This window comes from Neodiprion virginianus, chromosome 6 (assembly GCF_021901495.1).
Source record: "Neodiprion virginianus isolate iyNeoVirg1 chromosome 6, iyNeoVirg1.1, whole genome shotgun sequence".
Classification (NCBI taxonomy): Eukaryota; Metazoa; Arthropoda; class Insecta; order Hymenoptera; family Diprionidae; genus Neodiprion; species Neodiprion virginianus.
The window spans coordinates 27,119,689-27,145,197 of record NC_060882.1 but is presented as its reverse complement, the minus strand read 5'-3'; the positions used below and the strand labels follow the sequence as shown (position 1 = coordinate 27,145,197).

The window sequence follows — 25,509 nt, the reverse complement described above, 5'->3', positions numbered from 1 at the left end:
AACTTCTGAATCAGTTTCGAGGATGTGTTGAATTTCGAAGAAAGAAAAAGCGAGAATGAAAATCAGTCCATCAATAGTTGCATTTAATTTTTTAATGGAGAAGCGAACGACTTGTAAGAGGAAGAAAATATACACAGAAGAAGAAGAAAAATAGTGTGAAACTTTTCACATTAAAAATTATTGAGTAAAAGCAAGTTTCGATTACGAGGTGGATTGGAATCTAGCTACGCTGAGAAAAATTTCAATTGTTACAGTAGCTAAAAGAACTAAAAGTAAAACAGGCATCGTTAAAAAAACTGTTCGTATATTGTTGGAATTACGAAAAACGAGGTACGCGTAAACATTTTGCGTTATTGTCGATCCTTTTTTGGAAATTGCAGCGCAAAATCAGTTTGTGACTATTACTCTACTTTTTTAGTCGAATAAGGCTTTAACGTCAATTTATTCTTGCACAAGCGTTAAATTTTCGCAACAGTTGCAAGAAAATATAGCAACAGTGATCGTAACGAGAAAGAATAGCAACGGATACCGGACTTTCCGGTAACAGCTAGAAAACTAATTTCCATTTTCTACCTCGAACTATATTTTCCGATTGTGGTAAACGATGAAAACAGTTAAGGACCGAGCGGTAACCGAAACTAAAAATTTCTCTCAGTGTACAACTTGTGTCTCGACACTTTAACATCGTTTGCGCATCGCGAGGTGTAAAAAGTAACCGTGCATTTTCGGATAAGAAAGATGTAGAGGAACGACACGTTACTGAAGATAATGCCCGCGTCGCGGTTGCGTTATATGCAGACAGAGTGACGGAGAGAGAGAGAGAGATTAATAGTGGAAGCAGTAACGAGAGTAGGTCCGTAGAAGCCCTGCGACAAGAAGAGCCGGTAGGTAGTAGTCGGGACTAATGGTACACTTCCTGGCAATTGCTTCCACGTTGCCCGGTATTACCGTGTGCACGTTGCTTCCACGTTGCGGGCGACAATCTCCGGCCCGCGTGTTCCCCGTCTCCGTAACTACGTACGACGCTTTTACGCACGTATGCACGTACACACGTACGCGTATGCACCCATCCACCCACCCACACGCGACACGCGCGCAAGCATATATACATATGTGTATATACGACGACGAATATTACCCGAGCCGCTTACGCATACACAGGCATAAACGCGGAATGAATATGTTTATAAGCCTCGAGGCCATAAACCACATTCACGACAAGCACATACGAATATACATGTATGTATATCTGCCAACAATACGCGCCTACGTTAAACCGCATGGTAAGTACAGACCGGGTTGCGTTACTGCATGACACACACGGACAAGCGTCCTCCAGGTGTACGTGTGTGTGTGTGTGTGTTCCGATATACATATTTATAACGTACACACACGCACACATGCGCGCGCGCAGTCATCAAACGGCGGCGCCTCTTATCGCTCTTGCGCGATATGTTTGTTCCACAAGTTACGTAACCCGGTGCTGTCGTTGCTGCTGCTGCTGCTGCTGCTGCTGCTGCTGGTTCTGGTTCTGGGATGCCGGTGCCGTGGATCCGGCCAAGCCGAGACGCGTGCGCAAAAGGTGGAATAATTATAGGTATATTATATGTATTATCTATATATATATATATACATATATATATATATACATAGAGACAGAGAGAGAAAGAGGCGTAAACGAACACGCGTCAATGTCTGTATGCCACAAGTTTTTCCAGACCGCGGTCTGCGTCTGGTCTACCATATCCTCTGGCTAATGTGTGCCGTGCAACACCGGAACGGGAAAGCTCTTGATGGTCGGATGACGTCGATGTCGGGATGAATAAGAGGAGGGTTTTTTTTTTTTGTTGTATTTTTTTTTTTTCTTTTTATAACTACGCGTTGGTAAGGATTCAAGAAGCGTGCGGGAGATGGACCGATTCGAATCTACATTGATATGTGTAATTGTCGAGTTGTTGGTAGAACCTAGGTGCAACCGGCACTCCGATGATCGTTGGACGAAGGAGGGTCCGATTCGAGAGGGGGCGCGAAAATAGGGCTACCAAAGCTCGTGGCGAAGGGAGAGGAGGGGACCGTCAGCTGCAGCGAGAAGATCAGCTAACGAGATTTGCCATTCAATCGCGGAGACGAAGATCTTTATTTTTAGACACCGCTTAAAATAGCTGGGAAAAACGTCACCCGCCCGACCGGCACACGCCGTAAAGGTTTGAGAGGAGAGGAGGAATGAGAAGAAGAAAAGGGGACCATGACGAAGAAGAAAAAGAAGAAGAAGAAGAAGAAGAAGAAGAAGAAGAAGAAGAAGAAGAATAGAAGCCGAGCGTAACCTAGACTCGCTTGCAGACCACGCGCTTCTCTCTATCTGATACATGTAAGGAACTACACGCGTGTTTGACACAGCTGAGATATGCCTCTTAGAGTTCGTTAAATCTACGAGAAGATAGCGATAGGCGAGAAGGCTGCGACGACTGCTGTGTACAATGTCGGTTCGCCATTCGGAGTGCATAATTTTCAGTAGGTACCAGAATTGGTCGCAACGATTATCAATCGGATTTCTCATACTCGGAAAGCACAGGAACTTGTAATTTATGACGTTGAAGCCGGTACCGTTACTTTAAATCGTTACTTTCCAACCTCAGGATTGTCCGAAATTCATCGAGTTCAATCGTGACAAAGAAAACATGAACATATTTTATAAAGTCAGAATTGTACAACGATTCGTTCCATGATGTTTCGTTACTTTACAAACGTTACTAACTTCAACGTGGTTGTGTGATTTCAACGTTACCGATGAAAGACTCATCCGTTGCCCTTCCTTCGGGTATATCGCAACGTCATCGTTCATCGCCGATAAATCAATGAACCTTAAGGTGGTCAGAGATTCGAAAAGCCCGAATCCCTTGCCGACATCTTTCGTAACAAACGAATACCGTCAGCTTATCGGAAAATAATTAAAACTCGACCGAGTCCGTATTTTCGTAATTTGTCGAGGTTACAACTCGCCATGGACATAAAGTCGTAAAGTGTACCTTGTACCGCTTAGAAGTAGTAAATTGCTACGTATACACGATCGGTTGATCGTGAGACGAGATGCACGAAGTTCGTGAATAATGATCGAGCACGGTTATTACCGAATAATAAATGGTCGTTTACGGTTTGTTTTTTAAGTTGAAAGTTGACGGCATCTTTTAGTATATTACCGCTAATTGTACACGCACAATTTTTTTTTTTTTTTAACGTCGTAGAGGTGCGCACGTGATATCCAGCGGCACATCTTGCGAGCATGATAAAAACCGAAGCTGTTAATTGTCCTACGAACGGTATGTTCGATTTTTCTAACACGTAGGAAAATAATACCTACCCACCTACCTACGTAACAGCCTTAGCGCATTCAAATCCGCAATTCTATTTATACTTGCGTATAATTTTAGACCGTTAGAAATTTACCTCTGCACGTATGTATAACACCACAGATACCGCGGTTTATTTACTTTTTCCGCAGATTAGCGAAAACTTTCGACTCTACCTTTACGAGTTGGTGTAATTCTCAACCACGACGCTTTTCTTCGACTTTCACGACCCGTGAGTATGCGAATTTTTGAGTATAGAAATTTGACTCGGGAATCTTGTTTAGAGAATTTAATGCCCTGCAAGAATATGCCATGAAAATTTTTTTATCTCAAACGGTTCAAAAGTTACAGCTTTTTTAATGAAAAAAAAAGAATTTGTCGGGTGTTATTTAAACGGGAAATTTCAAATGGCCAGCGACACTTTTTAAAATTGAGCTAAAAATTTTTCAAAACGGGACAATTTTTTTCTGAGTAAATAGGTTCTTTTAAGCCCACAGATTCGATGGGTACATTTTTTTTGGCTCACGCTAATGTACAAGTACAGTGCTAACAATAAACCATGCATGCCTTGTGAATAATTGGTCCCCAAGTTTTACTTTTTAAACCGCTATCTGCGGGGCAAACTATAAATAAAAGAAGTGCACGACGCGTTTACACCAATCTTCGTTGATTACGATCTTACGACGTTTAACACAAAATTTCAAAAATGTATTCGAATCATTGTTCGATCACTCCCCAAGTGTTTCAACGATTTTTCCACAGATCGATCATATTCAGCGATAAGATCGACGAGCAACGATAACGGTTTCTAAACGCACGGAATTTTTGCCATACACATTTGTTCAACATCGCCAGAAACGAGTTTCGGATTCTGCGTCTATCGAGTTAAAACCGCGTATCTTCAGCGATGAAAATACCTTACGAAGCACTTTATTTTTCTAACAATCTAAATATTACCGTAACAGGTGTAATATCATACGTAGAGAATATTTCATTACGAGCAATTACCGGTCAAAGTCAACCACGACGTAATCGGCTTCTGTAATAATCCAAGTTATATTACGGGACTAACTTTCCGGATTTGACTCGAGACGCGACAATCGATGCACCGACTGTAATAAACATAAGATAACAAATCGATCGAAACGGCGCAAAGCCTCGTATAAATCCGCGTATCCAACGAGTGCAGTTGTTGTTGTTGTTGTTGTTGTTTTTGTTGTTGCTGTCGTTAATTGGTCAAGCTACGGAATCGATCGACAAATAACTCACCTGCTGATAAGGTGGCATCTGAAGAAGATCCCTCTCGTCGGCACCGGTAACTTCGAAGGTGGGCGCGGCCGGCTGTTGATACAAGCTGGTCTTTCCCGGATAAGAAGTGCTCCTCCTGAACTTAACCGGACTGATACCAGTGGGCCCGGTGTGCCCAGGGTGTCCGGGATGTCCGGGATGCCCCGGGTGACCCGGATGTCCCGGGTGTCCAGGGTGCCCCGGATGACCCGAGAAGGTAGGACTCGGTTTCCTGCCCTGGAGGCTAGCAGCGGCAGCGGCCGCGGCAGCGGCCACGTGGAGCGAGGAGTGCAGCGGCGGGAGATTCGGCACGGACCTTCCGCGGCTCCAGGGGGACTGTAGGGCCGGGGTGCCGGCCCCCTGTGGTCCCCCACCCCCGCCCCCACCCCCGCCGCCCCATTGCTGAGGCCCAACGGCGGACTGAGAGCCGCCGGACCACGCGGCGTAGCCTTTCCCCTGAACGTATACGCCGGGGTGATTCGATACCGCGGCTTGTTGCTGCTGCTGCTGCTGCTGTTGCTGTTGCTGTTGCTGTTGCTGTTGGGGCTGAGATTGCTGCTGGGGTTGCTGCTGCTGCTGCTGCTGCTGCTGCTGCTGCTGAGCTTGGGTCTGCTGACTCTGTGCCTGGGACTGCGACTGCTGTTGCTGTTGCTGTTGTTGCTGTTGGGGCGGTGACGAAACCGACAAAACTCCGTGTCGCGAAACAACACCAGGTACGCCGCTAGTCGTACCTGCACCACCGGCACCACCAACACCAGCACTACCTGCACTAGCACCACTTATACCTGCACCCGCGGCACCGGCTTGCTGGGGAAAATTGTGACTGGCCGTAATGGCGCGTCTCGATGAGCCGGCGTTGACCGCGGAACCGCTCCCCGTGTTCGCGAACAAACCGGCCGGTCCGCCGGTTGGGAAATTTTGAAAGGCCGCCAGGGATCCGTTCACCGGTAGAGCGTGGAGGCTCCCGTCGTCCGCCCAGAGGCTCGGCACCCTCACCGGGTCCCCGGGGAACGGCGAGGGCTGAGGACCGCCCTCCTTGTCCGATCCCGATACCGTCATCGAGGTTATCGAGCTCATCCCTGCCAAGGAGGACATCGAGGATATCGAGACGACGTCCCGTTCCTGCTCCTGCTGGTCCTTCGACTTTACGCCGCCCTCCCGAGATCCCCCGCCTCCGACCTGGACCGCCGAATCGGAACCACCGCCGGGCGACAAGGGGGCCGGTTTATTAGCGGTCTGTTTCTCTATCAGCAGCTCCTCCTGCATGGCCGATACAGTCGTCGGCCTGCTCGATGCTCCACCGCCCGTCGACGCTTGATTCGTCCCAGAGAACAGACTGGAACAGTAGTCCAGGGTTGAAATTACTGGCCCGTATTTGAACTCCCCCATATAATATATATATATATATATGTGTATATATATGTTATACAAGAGTGGGGGGGGGAGATGCTTTCTATTGTATTTTTTTATATATATACCTTCAACGTTATATATCGCACTTTGACAAATGTTTACATATATTTTCTCAACTCCCGAAGTTACTACAGCTGTTCTTTTTTCTTCTACGTTTAGTTTTTCCTTCTCCTTCGTACAATGTTATGCCGGTTTTGTTACATCCGTCATCGAGATTTTTTTTTTTTACTTCAATTTATTATTATTAATGTTACTATTAATATTGTAGTATTATTATGATTTACTAAATATTGAAACCGTTACGTATATACGATAGATATAAAAAATTATTTAAAAATCGAATCACACTTCTTATTTATTATTGTTACACGCATGCATGTGTTATATTTCATAAATTTTGACTATTTATTCGGTATTTTTTCAAATTTTTTTTTCTTCCTTCTCTCTTAACCTCGATTATGTATACGGCGTTAAAAATTTCACAAATATTCAAACATCGTATATAATAATTATCTTGCGTCGTATTTTGTCGTCATCGTACGAATAACGTAGTAATACTATTGTTACTGCAGTTATTGTTTCTATTGTTGTTGTTGCTGTTGTTGTTGTTGTTATTATTATTACTATTATTATTAATACTATGATTACGCCTGATATTGTTGTTGCTGTTACAATTATTATTATTTATATTACCAATACTATTATCTCAACTATATTACCGTAATGTTAATATTATTAATTTTGTTTCTTTTTTGGTTTGCTTGTTTGTTTGTTTTTTTTTCCCCTATCGCGTATAAGATCGAACTTGAAACGAATGGTCTTCGGAATATATCAGATTTGTACGTAAGTCTTGAAACATTTAACCGTCGGATAATGAGAAACGACAGAAATGACGCATCTCTGCCCTTCTAATCGTTATAATATACCTGAAGCGTTATATGCATATGTATCAAGGTTTATCGGACCGATTTCAGAGTCTCCCAATCGACTCACTGGTAAGAAGTATAAGTTATCGAGCCGAGGGCAGCTTCTTCGCTCAGAGATACTCCTCGGGTTTCTTCGGCACCGTCTACAACGCCGTGTATAACGATTCATTTATTCTCCGTTTTGCAAAATCTCGTCCTTTTTATCCGGTCGCATGTCACCCGCCGTTTCCGATTCACCCTCACTTCGAGGAAAGGTGCGATGTGATATTCCCCTGTTTCTTCGAACATGGACTTTTGTTGTATGATAAAAATTAAAAAATCTCCCGCCACTCTCGCGGCGTTGCGTCAATTCAGGAGCGTTACACCCGTATTACGGTTTCGCCGCAAATTATCTTCCAAATCTAAATCAACGCTGCATGATCCCTTCTAACGGGGGATGGTCAAGGATTCGACACACCTTTCGCACCAAGGCTCGTCAAAATCATCATCGTAGCTGGTTTCTTTTCAGCCTCGCGCCGATCTCCGCACACACGCTAATTCTTATGCGATACTTCTATTCTCCCCCACTTTCTCTTCTTCTTTTTCTTCTTATTCCTCGTCGTTGTCGTCGTGCCAAACGAGGTACGCGGCGATAATTATAAGAAGAGAGACGCTTCCTCGTGTCTCTGCGTAACAACTTACACTCCCTTATCGGCACCTCGTTCACCGTTTTCTATTTGTCTTTTTTAATCGTTCATACTTATCATTACCGATTAACAACGTTTAACGTATCGTCGTTCGTTTACATTTATATTCTTTCAAATTCTTTTCAATTTCCCTCTCTTCCTCATATAAACTACAACACAGTTTACACGTCACGACATCGGATTAGAAAACGTCTGCGCTATTTCACTTGCAGCTCCACTCGCAGGGGATCCTGCAATATTATCGAATCTTGCTGTACGTTCAACCGCACCAATTTTATTTTTATCTTATTTTCTTTCTCTCTACTGAAAAAAAAAAAAATTCCACGGAATATCTTACGGGACGATAGAGACACCCGAGAGATTCTAAATGAAATAACTGCCGCGTACGTGGGTGGAAAATAACATACGCGGTATGCGTTATACGATCTAACATGTACACATATGCGTACAAGCGTGTATCATGCATACATATACATATACAATATATACATATATATGTGTATATATATATGTGTGTGTATGTGTGTATATATACACGTATGGTTGTACGTATGCGTGTAGGTTTCGTATTTTGGGCAACTCGATACGCGACGCTGATCCCTCGCCGTATTTTTTAGCTTTTTGTGTTTTTTGTTTTTTGCCGACGTTTACGTTATCACGAGGCGAACTATGAGGGATGAAAAGAGGAAGGAGGAGGAGGAGGAGGACGAGGGGGTTTGTACGTATTATTACATTCTCTTTGACGGAGTCACGCTGAAAGTATCACTTTATTGTTATATTGTTACGAGGATGTTGCTTGCTGGTGAGTACGTATTTTGGTTTCGTTTTGTTTTTTTTTTTTTCGTTTTTGTTTGTTAAACTTGCAACCGGCTGATTAATTTTTGTGAGATTTTTTTGTTTCGTTTTGTTGGTTCTTTTTTTTTTTTTTTGTTTTTTAAACTCTCAGGTACACCGAGAGTTTAGATTTTGGGGGTACGACACGCTGTAACGTAGGTATATTGATATTTCACAAAAAAATTTTTATCGACGAAACACCTCCGCGAGTCGTTCATACGTATAAGTATGCGATCGCACCTGCAACAGCAGCCGCGCTGTCGCGAACAGAACGGAACGAAACGAAACGAAACGAAACGAGACGAGACGAGACGAACGCGACGAACGACGCGAGCCGCGAGACGCGAGAAGCGAGAATCGCGATACGATGTAGGAGAGACGAGAGACGAGAGACGAGAGACGAGAGACGAGAGACGAGAGACGAAACGAGACGGAACGGAACGAACGAACGTCGCGTCAAGTGTTTTTCTTTTACTTTCGAGGCAACGCGATAAGAGATAAGAAAATATAAATTACCCTTCCGCGATGAGCTGGTGCTGTAACGGCAGGCGGAGAAAATTAAGAGACGCGAAATACGAAGAAACGTTCGAAAATGTTGAAGAAAAAGATAAGATGAAATATAATTAGAAAAAGATAAAACGCGCTAGGTTAAGACCGTAAATAAAAAATACTTGAGAAACGAGGGTAAAATCGAAAAGCAAAAATATACACCTCGGAGAGTATCCCTCTCACCTGACGCGATAAGAACGAAAAAAAAAAAAATAAAAAATAAAATCGTCCCGCCTGATATGAAAACGTTAACGAAACTTGCCCGTGTGATATTTCTTACCGTTTGTTTGTTTATTTTTTAAATTTTTAACAATTTAATTTTCACCCACAGCAATTCAATTATTGTTCTACAGATATACGTGGGTGTCTCTCTCCCCTTTCCCTCGTCCCCGTCTCCTTCTCTCTCTCTCTCTCTCTTTCGCTCGCAGCTGACGGATTACTATCTATATATACACACAAATTCACCCCCCCCCCCACACACACACACATATACATACATGTATACATGTATATGTATATATATATATATAAATATATGCACGCGTATACGTGTATACGTATAGGTATATGTATATCTGTCGTTTCGTTCGTTATCAGACCCTGCCGCCGGTGAAGAGTGTGCGTCCGTCGTGCGATGGCGTGTTCGAGCGGGGTGCCGACTTTGGGTATACTACCGAGCTCCCGACGGCCGAGCCCGAGCTCGGGGAGACGACGCTCTCGGTCCTTCGCTACGCCGCACTCGGCGACCTGCCAGCCACGCAAGCGCCGCGACGCGACGCGACGCCGTCACGCCGACGTCCGCGTAAAACCGGGCGACGCGCTAGTTATAGGTATAGAGTCCTAGGTACACCTAGGTACACCTAGGCCGCTCCGCCACGCCCCCCACCCCCGTCGCAACGACTCGACTCGACGCGATACGATCCGCGAGCAGGTTCCGCGTATGCGGTTTCGTCGCTGGCACGAGGCACGAGGTGTACGCACGTACGTATTTGCAGCCTTTCGACGCGGCAGGTGTAATACCGTCCGGATTTTTTCAAAGGTGCGCCTGCACCGCCTGATCCTCCTCCTCCACCATCCCCTACAAGATCGACCGCCGCGCCGCTGCCGTAAGGGAGGCTTTCGATATTCCCGTTCCCGGCTGCGGTGACATCGTAAATTATTATGGATTTGCGGGTTAAAACCACCCCCTGATCAAGGATCGAGCTCTACGGACCCCTGATGTAACGAGGCCGCTGCACTCCGCCCTACACCCGCCTTACACCTTCATCTACGACGGCGATGGATTTAATTTTTTATACGCGTTTATATTTGTACGTCGTATTTACACCCTGTAATACGGTACACTCTCTCGATAGGGCCAGCATCTGATTCACACTCGGATGCATCGAGGCGTATGGGTTGGACTCCCATTTCATTTCGTTCTGGCAAGGGAAAAATACTTGTCTGTCAATATTTTATTGACACACCTGTTTTTTTTTTTTTTTTTTTTTTACGTACACGTAATTGTTCATGTAACCGTTTTACACCAAAGACTGTGCGCTTTAATGGGAATAAGACAGAATCATTATCCATTTGCTGCGCGGCTCTATTGAGAGAGTACCACTGTATAATAATATATGCTTAATTAGATGAAGGGGAAAACTTCCAGGCAATTATACTCCCGGAATTTGTTATAGTTATCTTGCTCGTTATGCGCAAAATATATTGTTACGTACACGTATGCATGTAGTTTATTATACGCACACGCGAGAGCGTTACACGTATAACAGAAACTGATAGGAATAGGGAAAAAAAATATCCTTTCGCATCGACGCGACGTTCCGGTTCTCGGACGTAGGTATTACGTACAGCCCAGATATTCCGAGAACGTATGTCTGCTGCGGGAGTGAAAGGAGAAATGTACAGGGGATGAAACGAAGCTTTTTGCGTGCGAAAGTAATGGTTCGCGGTCGTGCGAGGGGATCGTCGACGAGCTCCGGATTTTTCCACTTGTGGAGGACACGTCCGAACATCGTACCTTTTACTTGTTCGAAAACTTCGAAATTGATTCGTGATTTATTCGTAATTAATGAATGTAGTCACACGGATCGCAATTTTTAGGTAATCCAAATTCCGATATTTGCTACATATTATGTAGAAATTTATTGTTAATTAAATGACAGTTAAAAGAAGGGGCGAATCACAAGTGCGCAGGGAGTTCGGTCAGCGAACTGGAGAAAGGTGTTTGCATAAGGCTGCTGCGATCGAATAAATAGCCCTCGAGGCACTGTTGCGGTATTGTTATTAATTATTCGCTCAAGGTTTGCCCATACCCGCATTTCTTTAAACATATCCTTTATTCAGACCTCGATTTCACGCGTATATTTATAAGACTCTCGATGGCAACAGGTCCTGTCGTCGTTGTGTCGTATCGTATTAAGTATATCATGATTGTGCAATTTATATACTACTATGTAATAATAAGCAAAGTGTGTCCAGTTGTTCACAGGCAATGGATTGAAATCGATAAATCATGCATTTGCCAGGTTAAGTATAGTATGCATATCTACCTGCATCTTACACTTGCCCAGTACGCAATATAATCTATTCTTTGAAGTCGGGATATTTAGTTGCAATTTTTCAAACAGCATGTATTATCTAGGTAGGATATAAAACCGAGATTACGCTGTATACTGTGCCAAAAAAACGGGGGTTCCACACAATTCCTCCGCTTCACATCCGCCTGGCTGAAAGTTTTTTTTCGGGAAAAAATTACTGCGAGATATGATTCGTTTCCCCGATAGTGATAAAAAAAGAGATGCAAAAATTCCGCGGGGAAAGTTTCTAAGAATGATGAAAAAACAAAAGCGAGAAACCTGCGCATAAATATAATGGAAATATTGGTGACTGTTTCAATTTTTAACACAGTTTCGCTGCACGACATTACATATATTTGTGAGTAATACAGCGATGCTTATCATATTTTTTGGTGAGAAAGAGGAGAAAACGGAGGGAGAATGGAAGTTACAAGAGATTTTCATATTTTTTCTGGTTTTCTTTTTTTTTTAGTTTTTTTATTGTCGGGTAACGAGGCGTCGGACACGGTGCGCCATGACGTCATTCGATTTTAATTGTATACACGGCGATATTCTGCGCTGCAGGACACATCGTACATACGCATATACGTAATATTATACGTACGGGAATATGCAGCAGGAAGATTCCCGCTTTCGGAACTTTCTTGTTGGCTTTATTTTGTCATTCTTTTTTTCGACTCGACAGCATTTTTTTCCACCGCCGCTCGTTAACCGTCAACGTTGCACGTGTACACACACCCACACACACCTATGTGTATAGATAATGACATACGTGGATACACATTGTTATCGTTGCCGGGTGCGCAAATCGCGGAGAGAGACATAATATTTTACCTACACCATGAACGTATACACAATGTGCCCTATTAGCAGAACTATATTTATACCTATGTATACCTGAATACTTATGGTATGTCACCTGCGCATGCATTTTTGTCATCAATGTGTGTATGCATGTATACATGTACGTGCGAGAAGGTGAGAAAAAAAAACGTCGCGTTCGCTGAATTTGAAAATGTCAAATTGTCGAATGTATACCTGCATGGTATATACATATATATAACAAATACAATCCGTCTGATTACTATAGTATGGAAATAAATGGTACTCACATTTTGCCCATCGTCTTCATCCGAAAAACGCTCTTTCCTCTTCTAAGCAATCGTTTAGTGCCGCAAGACGGGATCCAAATTATTATTGTCGTTTGGTTGGCACATGCAAGCAGCGCGGAATCTTGGGACCAGTTGATGGCTTTCCTCAAATTTGTGTCGGCATACGTACGAGTGGTTATATTTAAGGTCTGAGGTTTGGAACGGCGTGATTCGAATTTAAGTGAATTAGTCGCACCAAAACCTTGACGAGTTCATGATTGGATTAGGTCATGGGACTTTATAATCGTTTGAATAGCGGTATTTATAAACGGAAATAAAACCAGACGTAGCTCGTGATCGTTGTGTCGTTTGCTTGAATAATTCTCGTACATGAATCGAATCTCGCGGGCACTGCTGCCAATGTAACAAAAACAACAACGCACTGCTATCTATCCGCCGAAATTTCAATTCGGTCGTCGATACAGAACGGACTCTGACTTGCCAACCAAACCGGAATAAATTTACCACCGCTTTACAGGGATCAGAGATGTCGGTGATAAACATTTTTATTACAGAGTTTTCAATGAGACTAAACGCGCACGCGCACTTCACACACTTACCTAAATTCATGGTTTCAGGTTAGTGTCGTGTTTTCAGACCCGCGGGAAGACGACACCTTTGGTCTTGATCTGTCGAAGATCGGCCGAGGACTGTGAAGTGTGATCGAACATTTCGCGGTGTAAACATAATGCTGCGCAACACGTTACTGGCCGGCAGTTCGGCGGCGAATGGTTCCTTTGGGATTTTGAGCGGCCTGCCAAACACCGTTTGCGTGCAATGCGTCAGATGGAAAAGAAAACCGCTTTGGTTGGGTACGGCGAAGAGCAAGCTATTCCGGATTCCTGAACGGCCAAAAATCCCCAAAGATGAGACAATTGAGCTTCTGAGATTACACAACAATTACAGGACCCTCGTTAGATCCATACGGTAAAATGTTCGACGGTACTCGTCGACTATCTCCTTCTCGAATCATCCGTAAACACGGAGATCCCGTCCATAACCTAAAACAACAAGGGATTTTTTTCAGTGGTAACGTTTGCCAAAAACCATGATTTTTTTCACAGGCATCACATAACAGAAGCTGTTATCGGAAGTCAGGCGCGAGTCGATACGGAGCTGCGTGCGAAACAGGAGGAGGAAGATTTTGCCCGTTGCGTAGCTCTGAATAATGAGTGGAACGAATCCAAAGCCAAGGCCAGAGATGAGAGATTGGCTAAGGCACGCGAAGTCAGGAGGGAGGAAATACTTAGGAAAATTATAGCTCAAGAGCAATTAGCCGCTAAGCAGCTTGAAAATATTGAAAAAACTGTTAAACGAGTTAAGGAGGAAGCGGTTACTTTTATAACTGAGAAGAATATAGATCAAGCCATAGAAGACGCTTTAAATAACCCTGTCGACCACAATTGGGCACTCGATCTAGAAGGGACGATACATCGCGGAAAGTATGTTCAACCCCAAGCCAACGAAGGTCAGAGACAAAAAAGAATGCAGCCTGGTGTCTGAAACAAATGATTGTAGATTAATGTAAAGTATAGAAATGGTACCGTTGGTTAGAAAGTGCAAGGTCGTATTTTCTACCTTGATAATAAATGTTTACTTCAAAAACGTTGTTGTGTTGTATGTATTTCTTATTTCTGCACCTAATGTGTATATCCTACTTAAGACTCTTGACGTAAACATGGTAACCAGGCGCTGTCAAAGTTTACAATTACTTGTATTTTTAAATGATGATCGTACTATACTATGCGATACATTTCTTCAAACCAATGTTCAACGTCCAGTCTTATTCAAGAACAATAATTTACAAAGCATATCGATTGAGAAAATGAAGAGAATTCTGGGAATCTTGCATATGAAACTTAATAAAAAAACCTAGATAATGACAATATACCAGCATCTTGTTATAGAAATCATTTATTGAAAATGCTGTATAACGTGGTTTATATACAAAGAAAAAAAAACGAAAGAAAAACTGAGAAACAATATTGCTGACACATTGTTAAAATCTGGTTACATCAGCAGCATGTATAATAATATTTAATAAAATCATTTTTAACGTAACTGTAACGACGTACACTCGTCAGATGATACAGGAGGTATGACACACAACATCTGCAAGCGTAATCTCGATCTGTTTGGAGATATAGCACAAGAATATTTTAAATAAATTCTCACCAGTCTCGAATACCGAATGACATTTTTTTTAATGGGAAATGAAGTCTGCGAATGAAAGTAAGTTTGTGTCCATCAAAATTGAAAGCCTTGAATTAAGCTTGGGTTCATGTTTAATCAAGTTTATGGCAATCCAAACAGATCAATTTTACGAAATTGAAGTGTAAATCTCTGGTTAACATTTGGCATTATTTCTCTTATAAAATAAATGTTGTAATTGGCTAGATTATTGAAGATTTGTTCTGACAAATTGTTGGTTCAAGGTGGAAAAATATATATTCTAAGAATAAGGTATCACATTATCATGCTACGTTTATCATTGTAGTTCATACTGGTATCTCTGTTCCCTAATGAATCCCATGGCACATAAAAAAAATGCTGATTATAGACACTGTAATGACCCTTGAATTAAATTTGGCCATAATAATTAACTTTCTCAGCAAATAGAACGTGTACCACTCGATTGATTATGTTTCCACGTGAATTCATATAAATTTTTACAGTAATAAAGCTGCCGTAGCAAGTTTGTGTCATCAAATTAATGTTATTTTGTCAAAACAATGTTTTTTTTTTTTTTTTCTCATATCTTTGGCTCCTACGTAGGTACACCCTATTATTTACTACCGTATAGTATATATAGAATGGAGAGTAATAACGTTAACATGATTTTTCCTTGAATGAATATTGTACTTGGCTGTAAATCATCACCATATAAATATGAATATGATCTTTCTAACAATCTTTCACTGTTTTTCTTCCCTGTATTTTTGAAAAACCATGGGGATAATAATTCATGACACAATAATTGATTTGTACAAATTGTTTGGGACACGTATTGCTACTACTCTTTGTTAGTCTGCACATCTCCATGAATAAGGATTGTCGCGTGGTACTTAAGTATCACTTATTGGCATCTTCTTACTTGTGAAAAATGAATTATTTAAATTGATTGATTACGTGATATATGCAGTGATGATCGCAAGACCTTAATAAGATTGTAATTAAGCTATCGTTTTCATGTTACGTTCGAGATCATAATGTGTTCGGTTTCTTTCCTTCTTTTTGTTTTGTTACCTCAAAGAATCCCTAAATCACGTTATATACTTAAAATCCTCACACTAACTTAGCTATATGTATAGATAAGTTTCTTAATTTTCAAACAACATACTTACACAAAGTAGTAGGTTGAAAATGTCTATAAAATAATTTTAAAAATCTTAAACTACACCATTTTACGTTTGTAAACTGTCAATTTCGTAGATGTATCTAATTTTTGTGTGCTCATTTGAAGTGCATTACATTGATACAGTCATACGATAACATAAAAGATTACAGTTAATTGGGCAATTAAAAATTGCAAATAATGGTTCAATAACCGAAACGGACAACACAAGTCATTTCTCAAAGTTAATACTTTAAAATTAGGTATGGTAATATGATTTCGTGTATACGTATACTTTGTCACAAGCAAATTTGGACTCTTGTACGTAGTTTGAATTCGCAACCTTACTATAAAAGCAATTTACTATAAAAGCACGGGAAGTTTTACAAGTTTTTATTGTACCACTTGTTACCGAGTAGTAAAATGAACACGGTTCACCCTATGTTTATTGCAAAATTTTCAACATACTTTGGTAACATATGATCATCGCTGAATAGTTACGTCTTTCCCTGCTAACAAAAATTTTACTGTCTCAGTCCTTAGTGATTGAAATTGTTAAAGTTTAAAAAGTGAACCATGAGTACTAGAGTAAAAGCTGAATTGTTTTTCTTATTGAGAATTAAAGATTTGCTTGTATGATAAAATTGATGAACTATATAATTAGGCTTTTCGCACACATCACTGTAAAATGCATTAAACATACAAAACAAAAAAAAAAATGGCACTGCTTTAGTTATATAAGAGCACGCATGGATATGCTTCAATTCTGCTGCTCAAACAATGATCGATAACATTTATAACAATATTGAAATATATTGAACATTTATCCGATATTCACTTTTTCTTTTATAAGATTGCAACATTGAGGATTTCGTATGCAACTGTTTGGCAATGCTCAAGAGCTGCCAGTTACTAATTATACTATTAAATAACTGTGCTTTGTAAGTCTATCGATAATTTATAACACGCTGAAACTTTGAACGAACAGAACATAAGCCATAATGTTAGGTCACAACCAACCTCTGTTTCACGGTAAATACATAATTAATAGGTGGATCATTTAGTATTAGTGTTAAATTGCTAACTGCATTGTCATATATAATATGACGTATGACGCGATTGTATATTTTATGTATGTATGAAATAACGTGAGGCATACAAAGTTGAGAGTAAAAATGAGAAGAAAAACAAATGTTACTTCACATTATTACATCTATGTGCATAGGTAATTAAAATTCTACACGTCAAGGTAAAAACAAATCGCTAAATAATCTCTACTCCATACAACAAAGCAAAATATAATACGCGTCAATAAAAACAAGCAATAAAACAATTTTTTTCTTCATAATAATAATTCGTAATATAGTTATAAAAATTTTGGTCAAATCTCTACTTAATATTAGGTACTAATTACCATGTTTATATAACATATCATATTCGCAAGAATATATAATAAAATCGGTTGGCAATTCAATTTCTCAACAAATACTAAGCTAATACAAAATATTTGATCAAACAATGTCTCGATTTTTATATATACACATATATCAGAGTGTTTCAGAACAAAATAATTTATAATCTTCTAAAGTGGCACCACCTGCAAAGTTTTTTGAGGTTGAAAGAAAGATTCTGGGAAAAGAAGATCGTTCTACGTTATGTAGAAGATCGATCTCCTTTGATTTTTCACTTTTTTACATTTTTTTTTTTTTTTTTAACTTTATGAAGAGTGATGAACACAAATTTTTTTTCATTTTTTATGCCAATCAGAATATCAATTTAAGTCGTAAAGAAGACCCACAATTGTAATGTTAAGTATCCAGTTGATGTTTGAGAAGTGTACATGACGACGTTTTCATTATTAATTCAATCTCAAAAAATACTCACAATTGATTATGAAGTTTTAATTTGGAAAAATAAGATGCCCATTCGATACATTGTTATGTGACGGATTGTGATCTTTGGATTAAATATAAATTTCAGGAAAGAAATTATAATTAAAGTCCTACAACACATTTCTTCGTGAATTCTAGCAACGTTAAAAAGAAGTGAGAAAACAAATGAGAACGCAAATTATTATTTCTTTTTGAAACACCCTGACGTGTATATAGACCATAAAAAATCAATTTACCGATTTCGAAACATACTTTTTTATACTTCAAATGACCACAACTACTAAACAATATCAACTTTTTTGATCACAATAAAAGTGTATGTATGCATATCGGTGACTTCAATTATTTGTATACCATTAGTTTAGTCAAAACTGATTAAAAAATTTATTATTACTATTGAGCTGTTATGTAACAGTCTACCGACATGACTGTCTCTCACATATCGTCGATTTTGTAAAAGATATAATTGTGGTATTTCCATCAAATCAGAATCATTTCACGTCATTACAAACCCTAAACTGAAGCTTCTCAAAAGCGAGTTACAAGAATATGCTACATTTCACATATTTTCTTTACGATCCTTAATAGGACTCTACTTTGGATGTTCCAAAAATAAAATTTCGTATTGCATAACAGCAAAGAAGCCGATATTCAGTTTCTGTACACAGCAATCTACTTATCGCTTTGTATTTGTACAACGTATAATTTCGATCAATATTTCAAAACAGGGTATAACATTTTGCCTTTCGGCTAAAATGATAATTTTGTAAAACCTAACACTTATATTTTACTGTCGTTCATTCGGTGCCTCAATAGATATTCACTGGAATTTGAGTAAATGTTTTTCCACTGGGCCTCCCACATGGCGGATTTCACCATCTGCTATAGAAACCATGATTCCGAGTCATAGCATTGTTATTGATATTTCTTTAACATATTATCGTTAATTAGTGGCAGTAGTAAAGAACCACTACATGGCAGTTTGTAATGATTAGGATAATGACAAAGTAACTTGATGCACGAAAGTACATTTGCAGTAGATGAAAATATCTAGACAGTCATTTCGTGTTTCGTTTCGGATAATTCCTTAGTTATATTAACGTTATCAACGTTATTACTTGCTGGGAAATTACTACTACACATGATTGAAAAAACTAACTTCATCGGTAGATTTTCACAACGTACTTGCTATTTTCTGCAATAAAAAAATTTCGTAGAAATCTAAAATTCACTTACGATCAGTTGAACCTGTTGACAACTCGTTACTCAATACCGCGTGGTCCATCAATCGGCATGGTATGCAATACCTCATCCAGAAGCTGGAGTGCGCGATGCAAATGAACCTGAGTAATTTCCAAAGATTCCATACATTCAATTCAACACACAAAGATCATGTCGGAATATGAAAGTGAAGCATACTCAGTTGTTTTCAGCTTACATCTCACACGGATGTAAAATCTAGAGATTTTTAGTGCTTGCTTTAGAAAAGAGCTTGCAATGTGTTTACTGTGTATACATTATAAAAATTTTAAGTATACTTCAACGAACCTCAATCCAACAAGGGGTTTCCTTTATGCTCTGTCGAGGATAATCTGGACCCCAGCCTTTGACAAAACTTAAACGTAAAATGCAAAGTCGTCTCAAATCATCCACGCCAATGCCAGCTGCTGCGCTTAAGCCTGTCACAAAAAATGTTTGATTATTCCATAAGGCATTATTTATTTCACACTGGCTACGATTGACGATACAGGGATGGACGCAAAACTCCCTACTTTTAGTGATAGGTGCCCCATGTGTCAGGTGACCAGCGACTGCGGCCGCCTGTGCCGCTGCTGCGGCTTGAGCAGTGGCAGCCTGACCTCGCATTTGCTTATGACACTGGCGTAGATCAAACACCTTGATATAAGCACAAGGATAAATTTTATGAACAGCGTCTCCGGGTGCTCGGCCAGCCTCTCTATCCAAGTAGTAGGACTGGACAAACACGCTATGTTCACTTTGGCAACGGAGCCAAACGTCACCTTCGCCCCGTAAGTCAAGCACCACACCTTTACCTAAAATCAGACCGAAATAGACTTTCAGATTTAAGCAACATTGACGTCCATTAAATATTCATAGGTGTGTCCATGTTCGTTGTGTGCAATGTAACGATAAGCAATCAATTTTCCAAATACGAGTTTGATCAGTGCGCGAATACTCACCAATGTGAAGGCGAGCACGCTCACTCTGTTCGGTACGATGAACGTTGCTCAAGGCTCCCAGACAAAAACGATTGCCTCCACTGGGATCAACATAGCCATCCACTGTTACTGTGGGACATCCACTGCTGACTTTAAAAGTCTCACCAACTTGAGCATCCAATTCAAAATAGCCTACTGAGCACCAGTATTCCGGGGCTGGTTGTGTGGATAATAGGCCTCCCAGGTTTCCACCTACATCACCTCCATGCCCCGTACCCCCTAAATAATTTGAAACAATCAAGCTTTGCTTTGCAGGTAAATCAAAAACTATAAATAATAATGCAAGTGAAAAGCGATCGTCGATACGTCTGGAGTGAAATGGTCAAAGGAAGAAATATGACTCACAGTACGATGTTGCGTGTAAATGACGATGATCGGGTGGCTGCATACTTTGAGTATAAGTTAATGTATTGGCACCAGTCCACTGCGGAGCTCCGGTGTTATAAGGGTTTGCAACGGTTGCTACTGCAAAACCATTTTGGTGATGGATATGAACTGGTGATACCGGTGAACTCTGACCACCCCCTGATTGAAAATAAAAAAAAAATGTATTAAGAAGTGTTGGATTATAAGGTGGATAAGTCACTTCTTAGATCTGATATAGATAATGATAAGAGAGGAGTTATTGCATACTGATTTTTACACAACTATCATTGTAACACACCGTACTTTTCCCCCAAAAGCCAAATGTAAACATAAACATACTCATCAAGAAGGTGCTTAATATTTGGTAGAGACGGTTACCAAGAGATGCAGTCAAAGCATCCACGCTAGTTGCGGGTTGATTGAGATCTTGAGGTGATGTGGCTGCACCATAAAATGGTTCGCTCGACTGTCCTTGCGGAGGATTTAGAATCTGAGTATTAGCACCAGAGCTTCCAGTCTGATTTAACGTCTGTTGTTGATTTCCTACTGAATGGCCAATGGGATGAACAACAGCTGCAATTTAAATTCCACGCATTTTATTAAACTGTGAATTAACCGAATCGAACCCTTGTTGTCTCCTGCTACCAATCCGTTGGTTCACAAAATAGCAAAAACAACTCGTTAAAAGTTAAAAGAAAAGTACTTCACAGGGCAATCTAAAGATCAGCAGGAAGGAAAATTAATTGAATAAAAACATAGATAAACAAACACTAACATTTGAATAAAGAAAATACAAATTTATAAGTACTGTGTGTCCTCTGGAATAGAAGAATCGCAACAGAAAAAAAAGAACTATACATACGATGGTGCATGTTACGAGTTGCAGGGTGGTGTGGCGTGGGTATCCACGTTTGTCGAGGACAATTGTTCTCTTCCAGTTTAGTTTGTGGGTTTCCACCACCCGCACTCCCGCCCCCACTGAACATGCCCTCACCTCCGACTGTACGGAAAAATTGCAAAGTAAAATAAAATTAAAAAAAAAACAAAAAAAATAAGGATTACAAAAAAGAAGAGAAATAAAAATTGACAGAACCGCCAAATTTGACAAACATAAGAAACAAATTTCAAACCGTCAACTTCGATGGTAATCAATTACAAATTTCATTGCCAGATCATCTACAATAAAGCACAGATTTTGTACCTAAACGTAGAAAAACCAAAGCAATAGTCATGAAATAAGTTAATCCAGTAGTAAATTTCAAGTCTATAATTTCCGTTGGTTCTGTAAAGACAAACTATGAATTAACATGCAGTTTTCCAATGCATTCATTATCAATTCTTGGGGCGTTGGATTTCTTACAGCTAAGCTGACCTTGATTGGATGATGGTAAACCAGGAATGAAGGCCTGCTGAGGAGGTTGTGGATTGTTGGGTGGCGGAGGTGGCGGTGGTGGATGATGCTGGATGGTTTGGTTGATCTCACCGTCGACGTCCATGCCTGTTCCTGCTCCTCCGCCTCCGCCACCTCCTACGGTGTACTCATCTTTGACTAGGCGGCCACCAGGACCGACGCCAACTCCTGACTGGAGGGTCAGCCCAGACAGGTCTGTAAAGAACGGGTCTGTGCGGGGGAAACGAACCCATTCATTCCATCATACACCGACGAGACAATTAATAACAAAATAAAAAATATCGCGGATAATTGAAAAGTAAAACCAATGATCCTGAATCTTGAGAATTGTTTTCCACATGTAAAATTTGAATGTTGGATTAATTGAAAGGGACGTGCAAATCATAACTAAACAATCAAACTATTGCCACAAAAAATCATTGGTAGTAGACCTCACTTTTCTTCTCTGCAAAGCAATGCAATAATCTTGCTCGCAGTATTGCGTCAGCATCTCATTGACATTATAGAATTCGGAAACAAAAAAAAATTATATGCAGTGTTCGCGCACAAGTCATGCGTTACCAACAGAAATAAGCTAATCGAAAAGTCTATTTTTACCTATGCCAGGTGAAACAACCCTTTCATAATGGTAAGGATTGACACATACTGAATCGCACTTGAGATCAAATGCGAATTGACAGTACTTGACGTGCTTCAGCTCGTTCTTGTGGAGATCAGGCCAGCGCCAAATTCTTGCATAAATAACATGAGGAAAGCCTTTTCTTCCTGCTACCTGCAATCGCCCGTCCAACGTGCGTTGAATTGTTACACATTTACTAGGATGCGCTCCATTGGTTGTAATGGCAGTTATCAAGCTGTCCAACTCGTCACGTTTCTCCTGTTGAATGTTGAAATTAAATAACTCTCGAGTAAAATGAAGATTTGTCGACACAATTTCACGTTTGCCTGATACCTTTAATTTTTTCACCAGCGACTCTATGGCCCGCTTGCTAAATCCTTCGCTTTCTCCTCCTTGACGGTGACACATCAAAGAATGGACTATGCTGAGACAAGCGTCGGCACTGGTAGGTGCGCTGGGAGCAATTCCAGTCATTTCCCTGACTGAAATTAAAGGCAGAAACAAATTTTTTAGAATAATGGAAACCAAAAGCACAAGTATAATCTGCTGAGAGAAGAATTAGCGTCTCAATAATGATGCGAGGAAGGACTTACGCTCAGGATTAGGGGGCATCGGCGAGGGATAGAGATGTCCTCCCCCACCTGCAAGTCCGACCATCTCTGAGAAAGCCGTGGCGGCTGTACCTCGTTATCCTTTGACAGATGAAAGCTGGTCCGACCTCGACTCACACCCAACCCCAAACGCTGTTTTTTTAACCTCTACCATCTAGCACCGAGTCACTTTTTCCATGTCAAAAACCTGTGGACATTGAAAGGTATTGATTTTCTTTGTGGTAAATTAAGATTTTTTAAAAATTTCAATATAAATTGAACATACGTGGAAAATGTAGTTGTTCGTTGTGGCAATAATTCGCGATTGCTAATAGTGGCGAAAATCAACGAGAACGATAATATCGCCGTCGATGACAACTACCTAAGAATGACAGCGTATACGAGGAAATGCTTAGAAAGCACGCACTTGTTACAACGTTTATTATTCAGTGTTAATCGTTATCTTAGTTGGATTAACTAACTCGTTAACACGGACTAGAGCTAATATATGGTATATGACGTTGTAAATGTATGTATATATGAACACTCTGTATCACAAGGGTTCGATTATGTGTAATAATAAGACTACACCAAAATTTTCGTAGAAAAACAAAGCCCTTGTTGCAAGCTGTACTGCAAAGTGCATGAAGTCAGCGCCTCGGGCCTCGAGCTGTCAATTTATCGAATGAGAATACGAGCGAATGGCGAATTTTTTGAACACCCAACACGCTTTTGCATTTCAGCTGTACCGATATAACTATCTCGTGTTTGTTATCATTTCTGTACGCGCGTCGTTACGGGATAAAAATTTCGTATTATGGGATCACGATAGGCTATATTGACTCTGGTGATTCTTGTTTTTCCTTTATCCCGTTCTGTCTGTTTCGAAAGCTTCTTAACTACAAATTTTTGTTTGCGATGATGCCAAAACAACAAACGTCAGATAACAGTATGCGTAAAAATACAGGCAACGTTTATCATTGAAAGAAATCTATAATGTAAATAAATGTTCACATCAATTTTTGTCCTTTCCTGAATCCTCAGCAACACCACACGTATATCCGCTTTAGGTTTTGCAATCTTTTTTTCGTCAATGCCAAGGCGCTCACTGGGGAAACTAAAGACCACAGTCAGCCATTTTCAATAAAATTATTTAGGCGGGGCGTGCGAATACACCTGTGACTCGATTGGTAAAAAGCGGAGACTTCTACAGCGTCAAAGTGTAGATATAGACTAATTTCGGTAAAATTACTCATTTAGTGCGATTTCCGTAGATTTCCTACAGTTTCATTGGTTCTGAACTAGGAAATCTACAGTCACATTCAGTGCGCACTTTTTTTGTATCAATTCGCCAAATACGCCTAATTCAAGAGATGCATTTTTCAGTCACTATCTTAAACATATCACCATGAAGGACTGTTATAATATGTATAATGTATTACCAATGGTATTACGTACCTGTAACGATAACAATTACCAACAACAGTACTTTTCGAAACACGTGAAATTAAACTTCTGAATCGTTCGAAAAATAACAATTGTATCAATCAATGCACGGAGAAATATCGCTAAATTCCCAAGATTTTTTTTTATTTTTTGCATAACTTTGTCGTTTTACAGTTATCATAATTACACTAGTGTAGTAGGTGATGAAATAGGCAAAACAAATTAATATTCGATGGATGTGGTGTACAATATGGGATGATAGATCTGTCTGATTAAATTAGTCCTTACGATAGTATTTTTTTTTTTTAAATTATATGTATATATGTATAAGAATTACATGTATATGCATAGGTATAATTTTTATAATAATATAATATTGTATAGTATATATATTAATTCATTTTTTATTGGTTTTCTTTTTTTTTTTTGTAGGTTTTGTTACATCTTGTATTACGTTGCGTGTTACATGTGGTATGTATTTGTGCGTATTTCATACGTGTTCATGTTCATTTTTCCAATTATAATAATTTTATATTTAAATATTATAACATACTGCAACTACGTAAAGCCAAGTCTTTGTAAACATTTTTTTCTCCCTTAAGACGGTGAAGGCGCAAAGAAAGACTGTTTTTGAATTAGCGCGTGAAGCTTGAAGCCAAACAAAAAACTTATTGAATATGTATTCTTTTTTATAAATAAAAAGATAATATGCTCGAGAACATATGCGTGTATGTATATATGATATATCAATAATTACACAATGATTTTAAGTATATTTAGATGAATGACTTTTGTCGTATGTACGTACGATAATAACACGTCAATGAGATGACTGATAGTTG

The 25,509-nt window shown here is 40.0% G+C and overlaps 3 protein-coding genes across 9 annotated transcripts in view; 1 reads left to right on the top strand and 2 right to left on the bottom strand.

Annotated features, from left to right (window-relative positions):
* LOC124307111 (cytoplasmic polyadenylation element-binding protein 2) overlaps positions 1–6,387 on the bottom strand; it is a 125,810-nt gene extending 119,423 nt beyond the window's left edge. Inside the window, exons 1-2 of the mRNA XM_046768501.1 lie at positions 5,388–6,387; positions 4,617–5,252 (exon numbers count right to left, since the gene is read on the bottom strand). Of these exons, the coding sequence (XP_046624457.1) occupies positions 4,617–5,252; positions 5,388–6,023 (1,272 nt within the window). The 5' untranslated portion in view covers positions 6,024–6,387. The remainder of the gene's footprint in view (positions 1–4,616; positions 5,253–5,387) is intronic.
* A 6,945-nt stretch (positions 6,388–13,332) lies between these two features.
* Positions 13,333–14,378, top strand: LOC124307107 (probable 28S ribosomal protein S26, mitochondrial). The gene is made up of 2 exons (XM_046768495.1): positions 13,333–13,696; positions 13,834–14,378. Exons 1-2 carry the CDS (start codon positions 13,458–13,460, stop codon positions 14,270–14,272), a joined length of 678 nt encoding a protein of 225 aa, XP_046624451.1. The 5' UTR covers positions 13,333–13,457; the 3' UTR covers positions 14,273–14,378.
* A 3,404-nt stretch (positions 14,379–17,782) lies between these two features.
* Positions 17,783–24,388, bottom strand: LOC124307091 (mothers against decapentaplegic homolog 4). Of its 7 annotated transcripts, none has more exons than XM_046768453.1 (13): positions 24,236–24,388; positions 23,225–23,429; positions 22,965–23,113; positions 22,610–22,889; positions 21,974–22,222; positions 21,464–21,601; positions 20,941–21,174; positions 20,581–20,760; positions 20,197–20,454; positions 19,768–20,049; positions 19,544–19,674; positions 19,232–19,338; positions 17,783–18,877 (listed from the first exon to the last, which is right to left on the bottom strand). In XM_046768453.1, the coding sequence occupies exons 2-12, from the start codon at positions 23,286–23,288 to the stop codon at positions 19,258–19,260; spliced, it is 2,046 nt and encodes a 681-aa protein (XP_046624409.1). In that variant the 5' UTR covers positions 23,289–23,429; positions 24,236–24,388; the 3' UTR covers positions 17,783–18,877; positions 19,232–19,257. The 7 variants fall into 7 exon arrangements, with proteins under 7 accessions (XP_046624409.1, XP_046624408.1, XP_046624410.1 ...); XM_046768452.1 differs by lacking the exon at positions 24,236–24,388 and adding an exon at positions 23,508–24,058; XM_046768454.1 differs by lacking the exon at positions 24,236–24,388 and adding an exon at positions 23,508–24,058 and having other exon boundaries at positions 17,783–18,874.
* Positions 24,389–25,509: the final 1,121 nt, after the last annotated feature.

What these genes read in the sequence shown, in the direction of transcription:
- LOC124307107 (XM_046768495.1), top strand. Translation starts at nt 13,458, where the DNA reads ATGCTGCGCAACACGTTACTGGCCGGCAGTTCGGCGGCGAATGGTTCC. An exon ending in ACCCTCGTTAGATCCATACG is followed by an intron (nt 13,697 to 13,833) that starts GTAAAATGTTCG and finishes TTTTTTTCACAG; the next exon opens with GCATCACATAACAGAAGCTG.
- LOC124307091 (XM_046768453.1), bottom strand. Translation starts at nt 23,288, where the DNA reads ATGGTCGGACTTGCAGGTGGGGGAGGACATCTCTATCCCTCGCCGATG. An exon ending in CGCTGGTGAAAAAATTAAAG is followed by an intron (nt 22,890 to 22,964) that starts GTATCAGGCAAA and finishes AACATTCAACAG; the next exon opens with GAGAAACGTGACGAGTTGGA. An exon ending in TTTACACGCAACATCGTACT is followed by an intron (nt 20,455 to 20,580) that starts GTGAGTCATATT and finishes CAAATTATTTAG; the next exon opens with GGGGTACGGGGCATGGAGGT.